Raw genomic sequence first — 19,852 nt, 5'->3', positions numbered from 1 at the left:
TAGTCTGGTGATATCTTGTGTATTTACATTTATTAGCAATATTCCATCTACACGTAAACCTGACATACTCATTAATCTTAGCTGCCAATACGACGAACAACTCAAACAAACATGCATACAACATACAACGATCTAGTTCCGTCAAATGACTACGTCGAAATTTATAAATATTTCTACCAAATAAACGAGGTTTTGAAAATATGATACAATATTAACGTTATCTTTGGAGAGATAGAAAACATCAAGTCCAAAAAGTAATTTACAGTGTACATATTACCGCAAATATATGTAATAATACATAATAGTATTAATTGAATTTGACCTATGGCTGCCCATTAATATTTTATTGCAAAAAAACAACAAAAAACAAAAAACAAAACAAAAACATCAAAACCTCCACTTATCCTTGCTATACGCTTGGTTTGTATATCATTTTAGTATTTTATCTAAACGTATACTCAATACTTAACAGAGCTTTATGTATTTGACATATTGTAGGTAAGTATTGTAATATGTGAAGAAAGCCGATATACCCGGAGAAAAAAAATCACAATGTCACATTGACCCGGCAATTTTTTTCACTCACCGGAAGTGGAAAGTTTTTAATTTATATATCGGAACACCTTAACCATTAGGCTACACCGGTCTCAGTATGAACACGTATAATAACTATCATAATATATATATATAATAGTAACATTGTATTATTATTTCAAATACTACATGTATTTCATGAAACGTGTTTAAAAATTAAAATGTCAATCAATAAATATGGAAATGATATATTTGAAAACAACACACACATAGAATAAACCAATACCTGCAAATGCAATTATTAATTGTTTATTTCAAGGTATATTTACGAGAAACTCCAATCAAACAGATACCAGGTTTTGTCGAGTTGAAGTTTCTTATAAAACATTGTTCTGCATTGAATATTAATTATATAGGGGATAAGCGATTTTTTCAGAATTTTAAAAGAAAATGTTATGAAGTCTGTATCGGGATTGATACATCAATAATTAAAACATATTGCTACAAATCATTGTATACTATAAATGTTTCTATCACAGTAAAATGCTTTGACAAAGTTAATTCTATTGTAACATTGCTTGTTACCCGGGTTTAGACGTTACCATGGAAACAGTGGACACATTATTTACAATAGTTAAGTTATATATTACTTAAAATGAACTCACAAAATAATGAATGTCATTTTAAATTTCTAAAAGATAAATAAAAATAATGTTTATTTGAATTAGTATAGTAATGAAAATGTTGAGAGAAATAGGCAAGTTCGAGAGAAACCAGTCATTTTCTTTATCTTTAACCGTTTTGATATACGATACATACAAAAGCTATGATACTTAATAGGCTAAAAGATGTACGCATATATTATCTAATCATTAGTCATCATATTATCTGGTCATTAGAGATTGAAAACGCAGTTTTTACACTGCAATACATATTATTAGATTCAACATTTCCGTTTTGTTTTACTTCTATTTAAACCGCGGGTTAAAACTTTGATTCACCTATAATTTCTCAACATTTCCACATTTTCTACAAAAACTTCACACTTACATAATAAACATACGTAGTTGTTGGTAACTGGTAACATTTTCCGACCAATACTAACGTCGTTTGGTAACGTCACCGGAGATAGCGTTATCAGAAACTAGCTCCGCCCAATTTTTACGTCGCCTCGCAACTGATGGCGAGCCCCGCCTACCTCGATCTCGAATCTGATTGGTTCGACGGAAATACTGTATAGCGGGTGCGGGATCGAAAGACTAACACACAGCTGAGTGAGGTAATTGGAAAAAAGTAGGGAGCTAGTAAATTTTACCAAGTAACATTTATTAAGTGTAAATAAAGTTGAGGTATATTAAACTGCACTATTCCATCTTTGTTTCAAACCGATTATTTATTATTACTTTAAAAAAATTGAGAAAAAAAATTGATTGATGAAATTCAATTCTGGTATTCTTGAAATAACTGTCATACCCTATTGAGGTACAACCTACTTTGATGATGCGTTATTGACATTTAATAATGCATCAAATATAACTTAACGAGAAAGAAAAGAATATAATATATATCTATAATAATCCGTGATATAAGTACAAAAATAACTTTCATCGACGAATGTTGCCTTTGATGTAATATAGGAGTTATCTAAATTACATATTGTAGCTATGAGAATATCTCTCAGGCAGGAAGTGTTATTGTTGTTTCACGAACGGCCGATGACAGAAGACATATCTCTGTATCTGAGAAGTGAGAGGCGTTGGCTTAACGACTTGTCCATCCTTAATGTTGCAAACGATTATTATGATCATCATCACATTATGATATTGTAATGGGACAAACTAGCATTTCCTAATCGAACCCTTCAGGATTTCATTAAGGTCCATGCACATGATTAAGAAAACAGCATTTACGTACATATTCATTATTTAAAAATAATCTCATTTCAATGATTAAGTAACATTATACAAGAAGTATCTTACTGATCAATCCAAAATAAAAACATTTTATTTCGGTACATTGGACCATAGTTTAGTGGTATTTAGACTTAAAGACCACAACGTCATCTATCATGGCAACATTTTACAACATTCGACTTGTTTCCGTCAGGTTCTCCTCGGATGCTGATAGTCCGCCATTAACGGGGGTCCCGTTAACAGTGATTGTAATCTCGTTATTGCTATCCACAGTATAAACGTTCCCGTTTTTTGTGTCCGTGGTAGCTGGCAGAAGAGTTGAAGTTGTTTGAGGAGAAACGGACGATTCCATATCTCGAATGGTGTCGTGGTGACGAGTCGAGGTTGGGGACCCTCTTTGAAAAAACATGGAACTTCCGGTTGAGATTGTCCTGTTTGATCGGAATGATATTGCACTATGTCTCCGCAGCATGTGTCTTTTCCAAACTTTGGCTATCTCCGAACGCACCTGAAATATTACAAAAGACCTTCAATATCTTTACAATGCGCAAGTATATAGAACACGTGAGAAGAGATTTTGAACCAGTATTTGGCCAGAACGGGGCGTATAAAGGGTCTTTAAAAATGGTATATAATACTAGTTATCATGATCTGAAAACATAATTATCTTGGTTTATGTTAAATGATTAACAGCAATGACTGAGACAATGCGATTGAAAGGAAATAGTTAATTTTAAGTATATGGAATATTATTTGGGGCAAAATAAAAGTAAAGAAAAAATAAAGGATATAAATTTCGTATATTAAGTATGAAGATTGTATTTGTATATCAAATTTTATATCCATACAGTATAATAACCACACGATTAACAACGACAATACCAAAAAAATGTATAAATAATGAAAAATGAATTTTGAATATGCCAAAACACGGACAGTTCCCGCCAAATTCTTAAATCAAAAACTAGATATACTCCACGTGTTTTGGTTCAAGTATCTGGTTTATAATGGTTTTTGGGAGGAGCCGAAACACCTATCGGGATGACATTATCTGAAGGCTTCACGAATCTCCGCCATATTATTTGTATTTCATTGGATACCTGCAATAAAGATATGATCAGTAAAAGACTAAAGTTTATGGAATGTAATTAAGACACACTAAAAAACATGGAACACACAACAGGCCCAAACATAAACTAAAATATCGATTACGATTCCTTTACGTATTCACAACAAACATACAAACACTTCACACAGTCGTAGATATATTTAACTATTGGATCAAACATTAGCCCAGTACGTAACACACGCCATTGTATTTGATAATAAAAGTTATCCACATATAACGACACTGGCAATCATTCATTGCAATTTATGACTTCAAACTCCTGATGCTGTTTATAAACGGAAGTTGAAAACAAACAAGGTACTTCTGTAACCAATTTTTAGGTTTTGATAGTTAATATATTACAACAACGGACATGATATTAATAAACACCAATGAAATAAAATATTTGAACTAAAACTGCATTTATAGGGTCCAGGTTCAATACATGTATCTGAACTAAAGGATATCGGGTAGAGTACCGATTTGAACAAGAAAATCACACACTGTGACGTTTTAACCCCGAGGTTCAGGATGAAACGGAGCTACTATCCAGAAATGGAAAACTAACCAATGCCTCAATGAAATCATCACCCATAGCACACTGTTTACTAGAATGCCATTTTCGCTTTTCGTAAATTAGCATTCTCAGTACACAAACAAAATATGCACATGACCGACAAAAACGAGATCAATATGTTTGTCGACCAGTTCCGGTTTTACTATATGCTCTGTATTAATCAAACTACTATAAAAAATGGCCGAATGGTTTTGGAAAATGACTCTCGGAGGTCAAAGAAATTCAATAACCCCACCAAACAAAGATTTGGATTGTACTTTATTATCTCGATGTAGATGTTCAGAGTCACAAATTGTATAGTTAAAGCATGTAAATAATTATGATTCCATTTCTTCACATGTTTATATACTGTACATTTATTGTTGTTAGCCCACAATACGTAGGAGCTTTGGTAACGCGACAATGAGGTCATTATTTATTTCTGGAGCTTTGTTGATGTGAAAATGAGGTCATTATTTATTTTTGGAGTAGCGGAAATGGTAGTGCATATATGAAGAATCAAGAAACGGACGTAGTTATAAAAGACAAGTTATTCCATGTGTAAGCAAGGACATGCCAAAGGGCATTTGTTAATGCGGTTGTCCCGAGTCTAAGTTAAGTATTAATGACAATATATCTCACTGGATTAGGCATCAGATCGAGCAAAATCCCTGCAAAGTGATTTCCCTAGTGTTTAAATTTTACGCTTAATAGACACAAGTACCTGTTCAGAGACTGATGAAGTTGTTGTACAAGATTTGGGACAAACCACTTATCGTCATCAAATCAAACAATATATTCTCTCTCAAATATACAAAAGATAGCATATGTCACACTGCACACGTTTTTACAGATAACAATATCAAAAAATGTATATATAGTTTATCACACCAACACACAGAACTCACATATAGTGCTAAAATCTGAAGGTTACATACCTCATTATTCATAAAGCAGAAGAGCACAGCTACGATCAGACCCTGCAAGGATATAAAAAATAAGTATCAGTTTTAACCATGACCTGCACGTCAACTTAACAATCCATTTTTATTTGTTGTCATTTCATTTTATGTAATTCTTGATTGACGCCATCCTTGAATAAGATCCAGAGTAAATTTTAGAAGCATATACTCCATAAATGTAGGATGAAACATAATGAGGATTATCGGCTAGCAGGTTCTGATTATTACGCCATTACTTCAATGTGCAAAAATAAGCGTCTGCGGTGTTTATTGATCCCGTAAAAGATATATATCAGAGTCACAAAAATGGAAATAACACTTTATCATTCGTCAAATGTTTTCTTAATCGAATTAAAAAATGAAAGAAATCAAGCCGTATTGTTGTCTCCTGAACATTTGAATGTAAGGGGTTTCAATTTATCATTATAGTTTTGAGAGGTTTTAGGCTTAAAAATTAAAACAAATTTAAAGATACAAGTTTATGGGATTGCTGCGAGAAAACTCGTTCAAGAGAAATATCCGGGGATCGATAAATAAATGTTGACCTTGGACTATGTATTTGCTAAGCCAACTGTGCTTTCAGATAACTACCAAATTCCCTCAAGTGCCGGCATGGCAATCAACGTTTTGTTGACTTTTTTAAAAGGCAACCCTGATAATAATGTGGAAAGTGTTGGTGTGTGCATAGGCAGATTATTAAAATCATTTATATAGTTTAAACAGACAACGTTTCGATCCATACATTCTATTTTCTGAGTCGCTGAGTATGCGGTGGGGTTTTCCAAAAAAAATTTAAATCGTGATTAAGCCTTTTCTCGTTATGAAAGCTGTAGAGTATGTTAATCTTACTTTATCTCATCATGAAAGCTGTGGATTTTCCCTGCTTATTAAAATGGTTTGACGCTCAACATATATGGAAGGAAAGAGTGATTTCGATTAATTCGAAAAATATTCTCTCTTTGATTGATTCGAAAAACATTCTCTCTTCGATTAGATATACATATATTAAGAAGAACTCAAGTTAATTTTTATCCCACAAATTCAGTCTTGAAATAGAACTAAAATTCAGAAGGCGGAGAAGAAAATGTTCTAATTACCTGGAAGGAACTACAAAATATTTCAATATACATCAGCACCACATAGGCGTAGTCTCCAATACAGTCAGGAACGGCAGCAAAGGCGATATAGTAGACCCCAAACAATGGGATGAGGACCAGGGTCGATCTCGCCAACTTTCTGTAGGGTAAACCAGCCATGGAGTTAGATAACGGTAAATACTATGTAATGATAAAGAAAACGCCCACATAAACCCTCCGGTAGATAGGGCGCGGACTATGATGGAAATTCCAAAATAAACTGTCAGAATTATCTTTTTTGTTTCATGAACATTTTTTTCTAGATTTCTTTTTTACACTGGAATGTTGTTTTGTTATCTATACCTGATTGATCCAAGTTTTAAGTTCACGGAAGGCGTGTAAGAAACAGAACCGACGATCACTTTATTTCGCTATTATTTTATCACGATATATTAAAATTTATGAACCATTTTTTTCATTGGAAAAGAGATGATAATACATATCAAAGGGCGTGTGAATCAATGCCTTCACTACAACTGGTTAATTTTCCCTTCTGAAACGGCGAGGTCTGCTAACACTATCCAGATACAAATCAAACCAAGAAAATAAAAAAAAGAATCTCTTCAACGTAACAGAACGCCGATTTGTAATTAAAGACACCCAATATGATTATACAGAAATTCTATAAATGAATCGCTCTTATACGTTAATGGTTTTGTGGGTATACTTGACTATCGAATTATTGAATGGAATTGTTGTTTGTGTGTTAGGTTTGACGTCATATCAACAGCCAGGGTCATTTAGGAACGTGGTGGACGAAGTCGGAGTACTAGGAGAAAACCCATCAACTAAATGTCAGTATCCTGCAACTGCCTCGCATGGGATTTGACCACACGGCCCAGAGATGAGCATGCGGCAATATCTTAACCACTCGGCCACCTCAGCCCCGAATGTAATTAAAATGCATAACAACACAAGACTGATAACCACACGGTTGACATCAGATACTACATAATTAAAGAGTCTTTTTGTGGTCACGTAGTACACTGAACATCTGGTAGTAACACTACACATACCTATATCTATTTGGATCGGCTCTGTTTGTAGCTGTCAGCTTCGTAAACAACACCCGGATGATATTTATAAAAAGTAAGAAGTTTATCTGAAATGAAATTGAAAAAAAGACTTGTAAAAAGATATACATGTAAAACAAAAACAAAAATTTCTGACTTAGAGGTAAAATAATTGTGATAATTTATTGTACCATAACAAATATATTACATGTCTTTATTATTATCTCCGAAATCCCTTTATTCTATACTTTATTCTATACACCTAAGTATCATCTAAATCTTTGCTGAGAACACGATCTGCTACTTCATATGCAATAGGTATACATATATAAAACTATGTTTTGTGCCTGTTCGAGATGTAACCATTAAAACCATGATCAATGCATGGCTATCTATATCTATGCATTTGTTTTGTTGTAGACGCATTAATATTCTTGTTTAGATGACCGAATGATACGGAATAGAATTCTCTAACTTAAAGATCCTTTTATCATTCTTTAGCGTTATACTGCATAGCAACTTCGATTTCTCACACATAAGCAAGAATTGATGGATTTCAGGGTGTGCCGTTGCCATCCTAGTCTGTTTGCCTGGACACAACGAGAAAACAACATGGATATGGATCGGCTATGTGGGGCAAATCAAGACATCATACCAACATCAAGAAATACATTGCATGTGGTATAATAAATTTGCTTAAACAACTTTTTACAATGTCGAATAGATGTAGGGACAAACATTTACTGTATAGTTGATTATATTCGCTTGGGTTTTAATTTCGCTAATTCGCGGATCCGTCCAAACTCGCGAAAATGAATGCCTCGCAAAATGTTTTGAAATCATGGTTTTACATACGCTTTCAAAGGCTACAAAGGTAATTCGCGAAAATCTAAAACCCTGCGAATAAGTTCAAAATAGCAAATCGTGAAATTATACATCCGCAAAATTTATCAGCTATAGAGTACGTGTCGATCAATGATAAGGAGTACTGAGAGATGACACCAAAGACACAGTGAAAACTCAAATCGACAACGGATTCAATGCAAGAGCAACTATCCACATTACATATTTGTTTTCATTGTATTACTTTTCGCATTTTTTTTTATTTCATTTTTTTTTTTACATTTTTGTATTTGTCTTCTTTTCATTGAGTTTTATTTTGTATTTGTTTTCTTTCATTTTTTTGTGAATTGTATGACGAAAATGTTTCCAGTTTCACTAAAAGAAACTAGGAATAAAAAGCATGAATTTAAGCCTCCTTTTGATTCTTTAAAACTTGAAAGTATTTCAAACAAGACATTAAGGCATTAAATTAACAAATGTATATGCTTCCGTTTAGACTTTAAGCTCCAGGATACACTTATACGTATGTCTAACCTACGTCACCTTAAATTTGTACAATTATAATAATAATACCCTACCCATGTATCTATCGATTCTAGTCAGCTTAATTAAGTTAACTGCCTCCGGGGTGGGATCGAGAACATGTGCAATTTTTTCAACATTTTACAGCAGTATTAACTACAAATAGTATTATGACGTGTCTTTGACATGTCTGTGACGTTTATATGACGTATCTGTGACGTGTCTGTGGCTAATATCTATATAAAGCGTGGGTTGCAGGTGTCTGATGTGTTAATGTCCTAGTCAAACATGTATACGATAAAAATGTGTTTAAGGGTTATGCAACTATACATAATATAATGAATGGCCTGCAGTATTGACTGTGCCAAACATTTGATTTTAGTTCAGATTTTATTAGGTCAACTGATAACCACATAGGATATCATACGAATAACGTTGCGTCTAACTTAACGCCTTTATAAGTATAATAAGATATTCCATATGTATTTTGTCTCCTAATTTCAGATTTAGTGCAAGGAATATCTGGTAATTGTATCGTTCGTTGTGATTATCTTTACTGTAACATTTAGTTCTTTCATGTATTCTGACAATAACATTGACAATGATTCAATTTTTTGATAAAGAAAAGTTGTCTTACTGCAATGGATAGGACGATTGGACCTCTAATGATCCACAGATAACCATACTCGTCAGTACTCCAACATCTGAAAGTAATCGCGTAAAACCATACAAAGGATGAAAATATAGATGTCTAATTTAAAAATTATAAAAGACACTTAGTATTTTTACATATGTGTAGTCTATATACAAATATTTAAAGACAATTCCATTGCCTCGCAGGAATGTTTTTTTTCAGATATTTTTTCTTCGTGTGTTGCTAAGCCAGACTTTTTAATCACAATGATTTTTAATTACTTTTTCCCTACCAATTTTCCTGCTGGGTATAGTATGATATCATTAAAAGAAAATGTTTCCACTTTAGAAAATGAAAAAAAGTGTTTCAGAAGCCATGTAATTGCATAAAGCCTTTAAAATTTAATTTTTAGAATTTAGTTTCTTTGATTAATATGTATTCTTTGATAAAGAAATACAGTAAAGCTTTAAGCGAAATAAAATTTAAACAATCTTTTGACTTTCAATGACTGTTGTTATTTTCGAAGTTCAATCACGATTGTTTCCTTGACATAATTACCTTTAATAATTGTATGAGAAGATGTTAAATACTTACAGACTGTTTGCATATCGGACACGGAAAATAACCCACCACAACACGAACGGAAAGGGGGCAACTGAAACAACAACATACATTGGTTTGATTAGCTTTAATGTCTTCTTAACAGTCAGGGGATAGACGATTGAGGAAACCCACAAATCTCAAAGATAACCCATCGCCCACTGGCCCCATATGGGATTCAAACTCGCCACTCAAAGGTGAGAGTTTTGTGGTAATGTCGAGACACGTTAACACCTCGACCACTGCGGCTCCTTTGATTAATAATTTTCGATTTTTAGACAACAATCAAAACCTTATATCATTAACAGGCGATATATAGTAAGATGGTGGATTTAACAGTCCCTAAGGATTGTCTTTTAATTCCATCAAATGATGTATGATATGATCAGTGGCAGAATGAAGACAAAAACGTCAAGTTTCATAAATACATTAATTTTAAACGGTAGAATTGATAAACATTTTCTCAGTTACAACGTCTTGTGATCGCCTTTTTTCTTAAAGAAGTTTAGCATTAACCTTCACTAGCTGAGGATATATGGACTAGACATGTAAATGTGCTTGGTTCTTTAGTAAACCCATATCAAACACATTGAACAGGGATAGTGTCTGATCCCAGAACAATATTAAAGTTGAACGAAACATGTATAGTTTTCAGGTGAGGTTTACACGATCTTTTATATATTTTATAAATAACAAGAGGCCCATGGGCCTTAACGGTCATCTGACTATTGGCACAATACAACATAGTCGTTTAAATTGTTTAGCCTATTTGACAAAGTTCTCGGTCGATAATTATTCTTTGATCAATAAAAACATGCATCGACCTTATCAAATTGCTATAATTGTATAATTATCATCAGATTTTTAGGCCTCTTGGTTATTCACAAGAAGCCGTTTAAATATTTTCGCCTATTTGACCCCTGTGACCTTGAATGAAGGTCAAGGTCATTCATTTGAACAAACCTTTTAGAACATTACCCCTAGCATGCTGCAGACCCTATATGGGTATCCTGTGCCTTTCGGTTCGTGAGAAGAGATAATTCCAATATTTAGCCTTTTTTTAGCACCCTGATGACGTTAAATAAAGATCAAGGTCATTTATTTTAACATACTTTGTAGTTCTTTATACAAGCATGTCATGGGTCCAATATCATGTCTCTAGGCCTCTTAATTATCCACAAGAAGTCGTTAAAAATAGCCTATTTGACCCCTGCGACCTTAGATAATAGATTGCGTATTGAAAAACACACTTACCCCATCCAAATGCAATATAGAATCTGAAAAGCCTCTTCATATTTGACATTGCGAAGAATATGAGAGTATGCAGGTGTAGACCCTCCACAAGAATCCACATGTAATTGGCAGTCGTCATGTAGTGGAATATAGAGAAGACCAGCTTACAGGGCCATGTCTGAAACACAGGAGAGGTCGGGTAAGGGAAGGGACACCGAAATATGGCATACTGTATCAAACAGGAGTTGTTGGGTAAGGGAAGGGACACCGAAATATGGAATATTGTATCAAACAGGAGTGGTCGGGTAAGGGGAGGGACACCGAAATATGGCATACTGTATCAAACAGGAGTGGTCGGGTAAGGGGAGGGACACCGAAATATGGCATACTGTATCAAACAGGAGTTGATGGGTAAGGGGAAGGACACCGAAATATGGCATGTTGTATCAAACAGGAGTAGTCGGGTAAGGAAGGGGAGGGACACCGAAATATGGCGTACTGTATCAAACAGGAGTGATCGGGTAAGGGGAGGGACACCGAAATATGGCATACTGTATCAAACAGGAGTTGTCGGGTAAGGGGAGGGACACCGAAATATGGCATACTGTATCAAACAGGAGTTGTCGGGTAAGGGGAGGGACACCGAAATATGGCATACTGTATCAAACAGGAGTGGTCGGGTAAGGGGAGGGACACCGAAATATGGCATACTGTATCAAACAGGAGTTGATGGGTAAGGGAAAGGACAACGAAATATGGCATATTGTATCAAACAGGAGTAGTCGGGTAAGGAAGGGGAGGGACACCGAAATATGGCGTACTGTATCAAACAGGAGTGATCGGGTAAGGGAGGGACACCGAAATATGGCATACTGTATCACACAGGAGTTGTCGGGTAAGGGGAGGGACACAGAAATATGGCAAACAGTATCAAACAGGAGTGGTCGGGTAAGGGGGTAGGGACACCGAAATATGGCATACTGTATCAAACAGGAGTTGTCGGGTAAGGGGAGGGACACCGAAATATGGCATACTGTATCAAACAGGAGTGGTCGGGTAAGGGGAGGGACACCGAAATATGGCATACTGTATCAAACAGGAGTTGTCGGGGTAGGGGAGGGACACCGAAATATGGCATACTGTATCAAACAGGAGTGGTCGGGTAAGGGGAGGGACACCGAAATATGGCATACTGTATCAAACAGGAGTTGTCGGGGAAGGGGAGGGACACCGAAATATGGCATACTGTATCAAACAGGAGTGATCGGGTAAGGGTAGGGTCACCGAAATATGGCATACTGTATCAAACAGGAGTTGTCGGGGAAGGGGAGGGACACCGAAATATGGCATACTGTATCAAACAGGAGTGATCGGGTAAGGGTAGGGTCACCGAAATATGGCATACTGTATCAAACAGGAGTTGTCGGGGAAGGGGAGGGACACCGAAATATGGCATACTGTATCAAACAGGAGTGATCGGGTAAGGGTAGGGTCACCGAAATATGGCATACTGTATCAAACAGGAGTTGTCGGGGTAGGGGAGGGACACCGAAATATGGCATACTGTATCAAACAGGAGTGGTCGGGTAAGGGGAGGACACCGAAATATGGCATACTGTATCAAACAAGAGTGGTCGGGTAAGGGGAGGGACACCGAAATATGGCTGAAATATTCGTCTACATGTACTTTTTTTCGTGGTATGGAGACTTGATATCATTTCTAGAGTAGAAATACTCGTGGCTAGCCGATAGAACAGTAATGATGATAAACACAACAACAAAAATGAATCGTTTTTATATTCGTGTGGTTTAAAAAAACCAGGGAATCAACGAACATTTTCGTGTTATTCAGTAAGTGCAATAATCACTATATTGTGAGATATAAATGTAAGTTACTTATCACATGTAATCGCCGAGGCCACACTTTTATGACAATAATTAGGTGATTATAATATAATTGTTCCTAACGATGCATAAATTATTAGTTTAATTATATAAATATATATATATTTGAAGGAATGTGCATGCGCACACCAGCCCACACAACTGACCCTGATATTAATTACTATCTCTCTCTCACTTCCAGATGCACGTGCCTCACCGGTCCCATGGCAACGAAATGTATCTCATTGTCCTCTATAGCGGAGTAGCCCTGCGGAATATAATGCAGGTCTTTTACCAGGCATATTATAGCTTTTAGTATGAAGGAGATGAACAGGTTCACGTGTATGGTGTTTCTGTCACAGTGAAGTTTCCTGAATAGTAAAAAGAATATTTGCGTTTTAATGCTACCGTTAGCATTCCCTGTGTAAATTATCCTCAAAGTATAATTACTGATCCCTTTATTTTAGGTAAATAATGTTGAAAAGAAAATACTTGGGTAACCTGGTCCTGATTTCTCGAAAAAAAACTTAAGTTTTGGCTTAAGTCTGCACTTTTGTTTCGAGAAATCGGGGCCTGTCCTTTGGAACCTTCACGATACAATGTAAAATTGAGTTACTTTATTTCATATACTTATCAAAATAAAATATTGATAAGTGTATTAGGTTATATACATATATTGACTAAACATAACTCTGGTTTTTAAATTAAAGGTTGCAAAGGTTTAAGACCAGTAAAAAGATTTAATATTTAATATTTAAAAATATTCCTAAATCCACAGAAAACAAATGTTTATTTACGTTTCTTACAATGGATATCCACGTCGAAAAGCACTATGTATTTTTTTTCAACGAGCATATGAAATTTTGAAGACTTCTGAAGGGTATTCTTCAATAGTATGCCATACATTGATACCTACCTTAACACCAGCATGAGGAACACAGCTAATACCAAAGACGCCAGAGATATAGCATACCCAATCTCGTATAGCACTTTGATAGTGTATGCATGGCTCTGTAAAAACAGAATGTGTACGTTATTTACAAAGTGGATCTTGTGTTCCTTGTATAGCAGTTTAAAAGATACATCGAGATCTACTTCGGGATGTGTTCACCACAGACCTATTCTATATACCTACATATCAAAGTAGTCAAACTTAGTATTTCAAGGATCCTGAAACTTTAACTTTAACTTCAGATTCTTTTCTTTAAAAAAATGGTCTTCGCGAATGCTCTATTGGTATAAATCTCTAATTCAACCCACGAACCTGATGTATTTCGTATATTATAAATCGAAACCTAAAACTAAAATGAATAATCGAAATGGAATCAATTTCCTGTTCCATTAACAGAGGTTAAAAGTCAATGCATCAATTCGTTTTAATCCTGATTTTTGAGTTTGTTTTGTTATTGATCCTAAGATTTTGTACTAATAGTGATCACTTTACACTTTACAAATGCCTGTAGTACTTCTGGTATCCATTGTAATAGCATATTAAATTAGCTATTATTATTAGGAATGTTCAGGGCATCATTAGAATAGTATGGCCATTGTGACGTCAGAATATGACGAATATTGTGACGTAACGTCGTAATGTGAAATTATATTACCGAACATTTTTTTTTAAATTAAAATGCCGTTAGATATAAGTTATGTTTGAAGAATGCCACTCACTGATTTGATGAAATTCCTCTCGCAATTTTTGTTTTTCAAGAAAAGTATTTTTTTTTTCTTTAAAATTCGGTAAGACTCGTTTCTGATAATCATTTATGATCACCTATATAGAAATGCAAGAAATGTAAATATTTGTCAAAAAATGATTTACTTCGAAAAAATTGCGCAGTCTTTATAGTATAGAAACTGAATTTTATCAATCATTGAAAAATACTAAAGCAACCATGTTTGCCCTTGATGCTCCATCACATAAGGTGGCGAACAGATAAACGAATGTCTGTTTGACCATGAACTCATGTTCGAGTTACTGTGATTGTGAACTCAAGTCATGTACGTCAATATGACTTGTGCATTGCAGATTAAGAAGCGCCCGTCTGTCATGTCCATTTGTTCGTCTGTCCGGTATTGAGCATCTTTGCTTAGAAATAGCCCCGTTGCGTCAGTGAGAGATGAATCAATCTCTCAGATTTCGGCGGGTGATGTACCAGTAACACGTTTAATTATATAACAGCACTTGCCTCCATCTCCTGTCTGTAGAAGACATTGTGGCCTAGTCGACCACGGACTGTCTGTCCTTCAATGTATCCAATACAAATAATCCTCTTCATATGTTCAACCAAGCTAATGATTGGGGTTATTTAAACTCTTTATCGAATCAAACAAAACAAATCATTCTTCGGCGAATCTCTAACATGAATCTTAGATCCTTTCCTTTACATACGTGCCGGGAATATTAAATCATGTATGCTAGTTGAGGGACTCTAAATTCATTAATGTCAGTTCGTCAGTTAAAACTCTTCTTCTGTATGCATGTCTATGTATAGTATAATGCTTCATATCAATAACGAAGAAAGAACAACACCAAAAGAAAAAAATGGGAAAATACCAAGTCAGGTGGTCTTAGAAATAGGTGTTTTATCTTTCTTTAAATCAATCTTACATATTAAACGAAATATATACATATATAGCTTTTAATGGTGAATATAGTTATGATTACATAAATGCGTGATAAAGGGATAGATATGAACATACTCTGGTGTAGGCCGATACTGGGACTATTTCTGTGCCACCTTTCGTGTAGTCCGTGCAGCCGTCGTAGTTTGTCAGGGTCTTATTTCTGGTCGGATGTATCGCCCAGGTTCCGTCAGAGGTACAAAATCGCTGCGCTTGGCCTGTAGTGAACAACAAAATAATCAGATGATAGGAAAATCAAGGAATATGAAAATGATTTCTTTTTTTTTCTCTATTTTTCTCGACATAGTTCTTTAAATCTAACATTAATATTTTGAGCATCGTACCAATATCTATATTTATTCAAACAGGCCAGGTTTTAGAAAGTGGAGGGAGTCATTGTTACGGCGACTAACTGCGGACCTAAATGTAAGGTCGGTACATTACATGGGGTTAAGAGTTCGCAACTCAGAGGTAGATGTCTTGTACTATATCGAAATTTCAAAATCGTTTGGCAACCGCGGCCTTAAAATTAAATCTAAGCCACCACTGCCCGTTGTGTAGAAGTATTACCTCCGGCGGCTTTGCTAATAATGGACTCTAGTGATAACAATATAGGGTAAATTCTATAGAATCAAAAAAAATGCCTCAATATCCTGGGTGAAAAAAGCTATATACACAAGTAGACATTAAGTGCTTTACATGATAATCCAACATAAAGAAATAAGGTTTTCAATGCATAGAAAGTACTGTTAGAGATGACTGTGGAAAGATGATGATATTCAATGCAAATTGGCCATTCCTTTCCCTTTCGCAACGACACAATATTTTGCAATAATAATTTTCATGGTTACACAATGGAGATGTTTTAGATCAAAGAAAAAAACAAATGTATGCGGCTTCATCCATCAAAATACTTCATTAAGGTGATTATTTATGTGTGATTGCTCTTTCATTAGCTTAACCGATAATGACAGATTTGTAGGAAATACAATCCTTCTTTCACCTGGGTCACACTGAGGTTACGATTCGCTGTTCATTAAGAACTGGCAAGCCTGGGTGTAAATTTCTGATGAACGGATTCATTTCAGTTGCTTGGTTTCAAATTTTGAACATTGCGCCTTAATGGTATTTTGTCTGCCACTTTCCATCATATTTGTATGCGTATAAATTATCTTCCTAGAACCGGTGAACGGACCATTTGCATTTGTAACGATTTCAAGGGCCTTTAAGCTAATCACATATGCAAAAAACGAAGGATGTAAAAGCATACAAAATAAAAAAAAAAACATTGACATAAACTGCAATAATTGTCCATGACAATGAAGTGTTAGGGAATTCGATTATTTTTTTGTTTGATTGATGGCTTTTACGTCGCATAGAAACAACGGGGATTAGTAACATAATGTTCTCTTGTAAACGTATTTGATACTTGACAGCTCCTCTCCTTAATGACAAGTCGATGTGATTTTCTTTTGCAATGATGATCAGAAAGCACGTTGAATTCCATTCGAATTCCTCGACGGCTTCCTTAACAAAGCCAACATACGAAGGATAGAGATTTCAAACAGTCCTTTGTTATCGTCAAAAGAAAAGACTTCGCCGTTTTCTGGAACTACTTATTGTACGACATTTTTGTTTAGTAAACGCGTAGCACAGAATTATATGAATAGTGTTAAATAAAAATAGAACTTTCACGAATGTTTAAAGCAAATGATGAGAGTTAGCAGCGGGTTTATACGATTTTGATCTTATCGTGGATTCATTAGCTTTAGTTTGAAAAAAAATATATGTATAAAACAATATTCAGTCTGCTTTGCTATTTGCTTTAAACACCTGCTGTAATCAGTTCCATCTGATTTACCATTTGCTTAAACATGTGAAATGAATGTTTTCCTGCGAAAAATTTTATGGTTTTAATTGGTTATTAAACTTTTTTCATGATGCTTCTTTTAATGCTTTGGCCGGGTTAGATGTCATGCTATCACTATGATATGAAATAATCACGGTGTTTAAAACTCTCCTTGTTATAGTTGTCATGGGGCTCAAATCAATGAATCCATCGAATGAAGCTGTATACAATACGGTTTTACTAGTTTTATCACAGAAGATTTAGTTTACGAAATTAATTGGAAATTCGATACCACTAGAGAACATTTTATATATATCATCTATATCGAACATTTATGACCATGGATGTTAATGAATCGATGTCAACTTAATCTCCAACAAATGACTGTTATATGATTTTTTTATAATGCTCTACGATCACAAACAAGGTTAACAAATACTCAGAAGTAAATGAAGCACAATGACAAACAAAATATCACCATAAATAGAATCTTACATGGACATGCCAAGTGGACATCTTAACATGATTGTAGGGGTTTGCGTCGTTATTGTTGACGTCATCGACAAGGCACGAAACGTTAAAGCCACATGTATTGATGGCGTCACATAATTGTGTAGTGCGTGTGGACTGTCTTACACCCCCTGTTTTCATAGTACCCGCGGAATATCCAAGTGAAATATGGGAGAAAGTAACAATTATGTTCAAAATATTACCTCGACGGTGCATGCTTGCATGCTCAAGCATGCAAAAAATAATCTGACTTACATTTTTGAACAGTCAGAAAAAAACAACATTTGAATACACGTAACGCTGCAGAATATAAATTATGTATAAATACATATGATATGCCCAACTGTATGCCTGACATAACTTTGTGCACATTTGAAAGACTTGAAGATTGGCCATTCTGGAAATTTATTAGAATAGTCTATATATTTCCGGTTACCAAGTTGTTAAATATGTTTGAATTTTGTCGAAGACAATATTAGACTTAAACTAAAGAAGAAGACTTCTTCACCAAAATCCCTCAAGCAATTGTGGATTTTGAATCGGGAAACATTTACGAATACCAAAATAAACAACATCGCATGAAAAGTTAGAAATATTCTAAAAACATATAATCATCTTAAAAATGATAGCAAAACAACTTAATTAAAGCAATTGCAACATGTTCTTGGCCTTAGTAACGAAAAAGTGAATTGATCAATTTTGGTTCACTTCCCGCCCCGTTAAAACGCGTGTTAATCCGTGATTTCCGGTGTCACGAAATAGTTGACTTTTATTTTTGTCGAATATGAACAGATTTTTTATTTAGAAAATAATTTGTGTTGTTGTAACTGTTAGAAATAGAACAGAATAAGTAGAAAAATAGGTCATTAATACAATTTTTTTTTATTGAGGTGGTCGAGGACTGGTCCCTTCTTACGCAATTTCCACCATTTTGACAGTGGTCTTTGACTCGCTGTCATAAACAAACCAACACGTAAACTTAATTTTAATTTTGTTTAAAATATTCTCCATAAGTTTTTCATCAGTTAAAATAACACAAAATTCTCCCATTACTTACTAATTTAATATTTACAGCCAAAATCCGTGTTTTTTGTTCGAGCACTTGTCACGGGAGTCTAGTATGTATACAATTAGCTACTGTTGTAACGAAAAAGTTATCACCTTCTGACTGACTGAAAAGTCAGTCAGAAGGTGATATTTTTTCCGCTACAACAGTAGCTAGTATACAATGTATATAGTTTTGCATGGTTATCACCTAAATATCGTGACCTCCATTTAACCATTGGTATATACGTTAAAATTTACCAAAGAAGTAAAATGGTTACTACATTGTAACAATCGCCCCCCAGAACCCCTACCGGGGCTGTCGCCCCCTGCACCCCCAAGCATGCAGACCTATCCAGACCTGGCTACGCCGCTGATGTTCAAAATATTACCTCGACGGTCGAATCCATGGATGTAGTCTGGGCAGTCAACGTTGACAGTGGTATTAGCCTTTGTGTAGGGCCAGCACATACCGCCACCGAACGTCATGTTACAGTAAACACCTGTTTTAAAAATAAGATGTGTGCACAGTTGTAAAAAAACCACGACGTTACAGTAAGAATGTCTGTCCAACGTCCGTACCTGGATTTTGTACATTCTTAAAAAAATCCGGATCACAAATCTTATGTTATCGACTGTCCCTTCATATTCAATCACCAAAGAATATTTCAAATCTGATATATACACTAATTTTGAAAGTTCTAAACCATGAATTTAAAAGAAATTGTGAAATAGTTTTCCAAAGAAATAGTTTTGGCATCCCTGATAATAAATGAGATGTAATTCTGGGAAGTCTTTAACTTGCCGGGATGGTTTAAAAACGAATGGGAACGAGAAAACTTTAAGTATTGACTTCTAGTACAGCAATCTACATGGTATCGTTTAG

At 35.0% G+C, this 19,852-nt stretch overlaps 1 protein-coding gene across 3 annotated transcripts in view; it reads right to left on the bottom strand.

The window, feature by feature from the left end:
• Positions 1-362: 362 nt before the first annotated feature.
• The window catches only part of LOC138314176 (parathyroid hormone/parathyroid hormone-related peptide receptor-like), a 64,667-nt gene continuing 45,177 nt past the window's right edge, over positions 363-19,852 (bottom strand). For 2 of the 3 annotated variants that reach the window (XM_069254366.1, XM_069254367.1), the window contains exons 5-15: positions 19,359-19,469; positions 15,642-15,781; positions 13,855-13,949; positions 13,156-13,309; positions 11,076-11,232; positions 9,816-9,876; positions 9,225-9,291; positions 7,226-7,311; positions 6,171-6,309; positions 5,050-5,091; positions 363-2,955 (exon numbers count right to left, since the gene is read on the bottom strand). In XM_069254366.1, coding sequence (XP_069110467.1) covers positions 2,614-2,955; positions 5,050-5,091; positions 6,171-6,309; positions 7,226-7,311; positions 9,225-9,291; positions 9,816-9,876; positions 11,076-11,232; positions 13,156-13,309; positions 13,855-13,949; positions 15,642-15,781; positions 19,359-19,469 — 1,394 coding nt within the window. In that variant the 3' untranslated portion in view covers positions 363-2,613. Of the gene's footprint in view, positions 2,956-3,421; positions 3,548-5,049; positions 5,092-6,170; positions 6,310-7,225; positions 7,312-9,224; positions 9,292-9,815; positions 9,877-11,075; positions 11,233-13,155; positions 13,310-13,854; positions 13,950-15,641; positions 15,782-19,358; positions 19,470-19,852 lie in introns of all 3 variants that reach the window. The other variant, XM_069254368.1, reaches the window with a different exon arrangement.

The sequence above is a fragment of the Argopecten irradians genome, chromosome 2 (assembly GCF_041381155.1).
Source record: "Argopecten irradians isolate NY chromosome 2, Ai_NY, whole genome shotgun sequence".
NCBI classification, from domain to species: Eukaryota; Metazoa; Mollusca; class Bivalvia; order Pectinida; family Pectinidae; genus Argopecten; species Argopecten irradians.
This window is presented reverse-complemented; position numbering and strand designations above follow the sequence as displayed.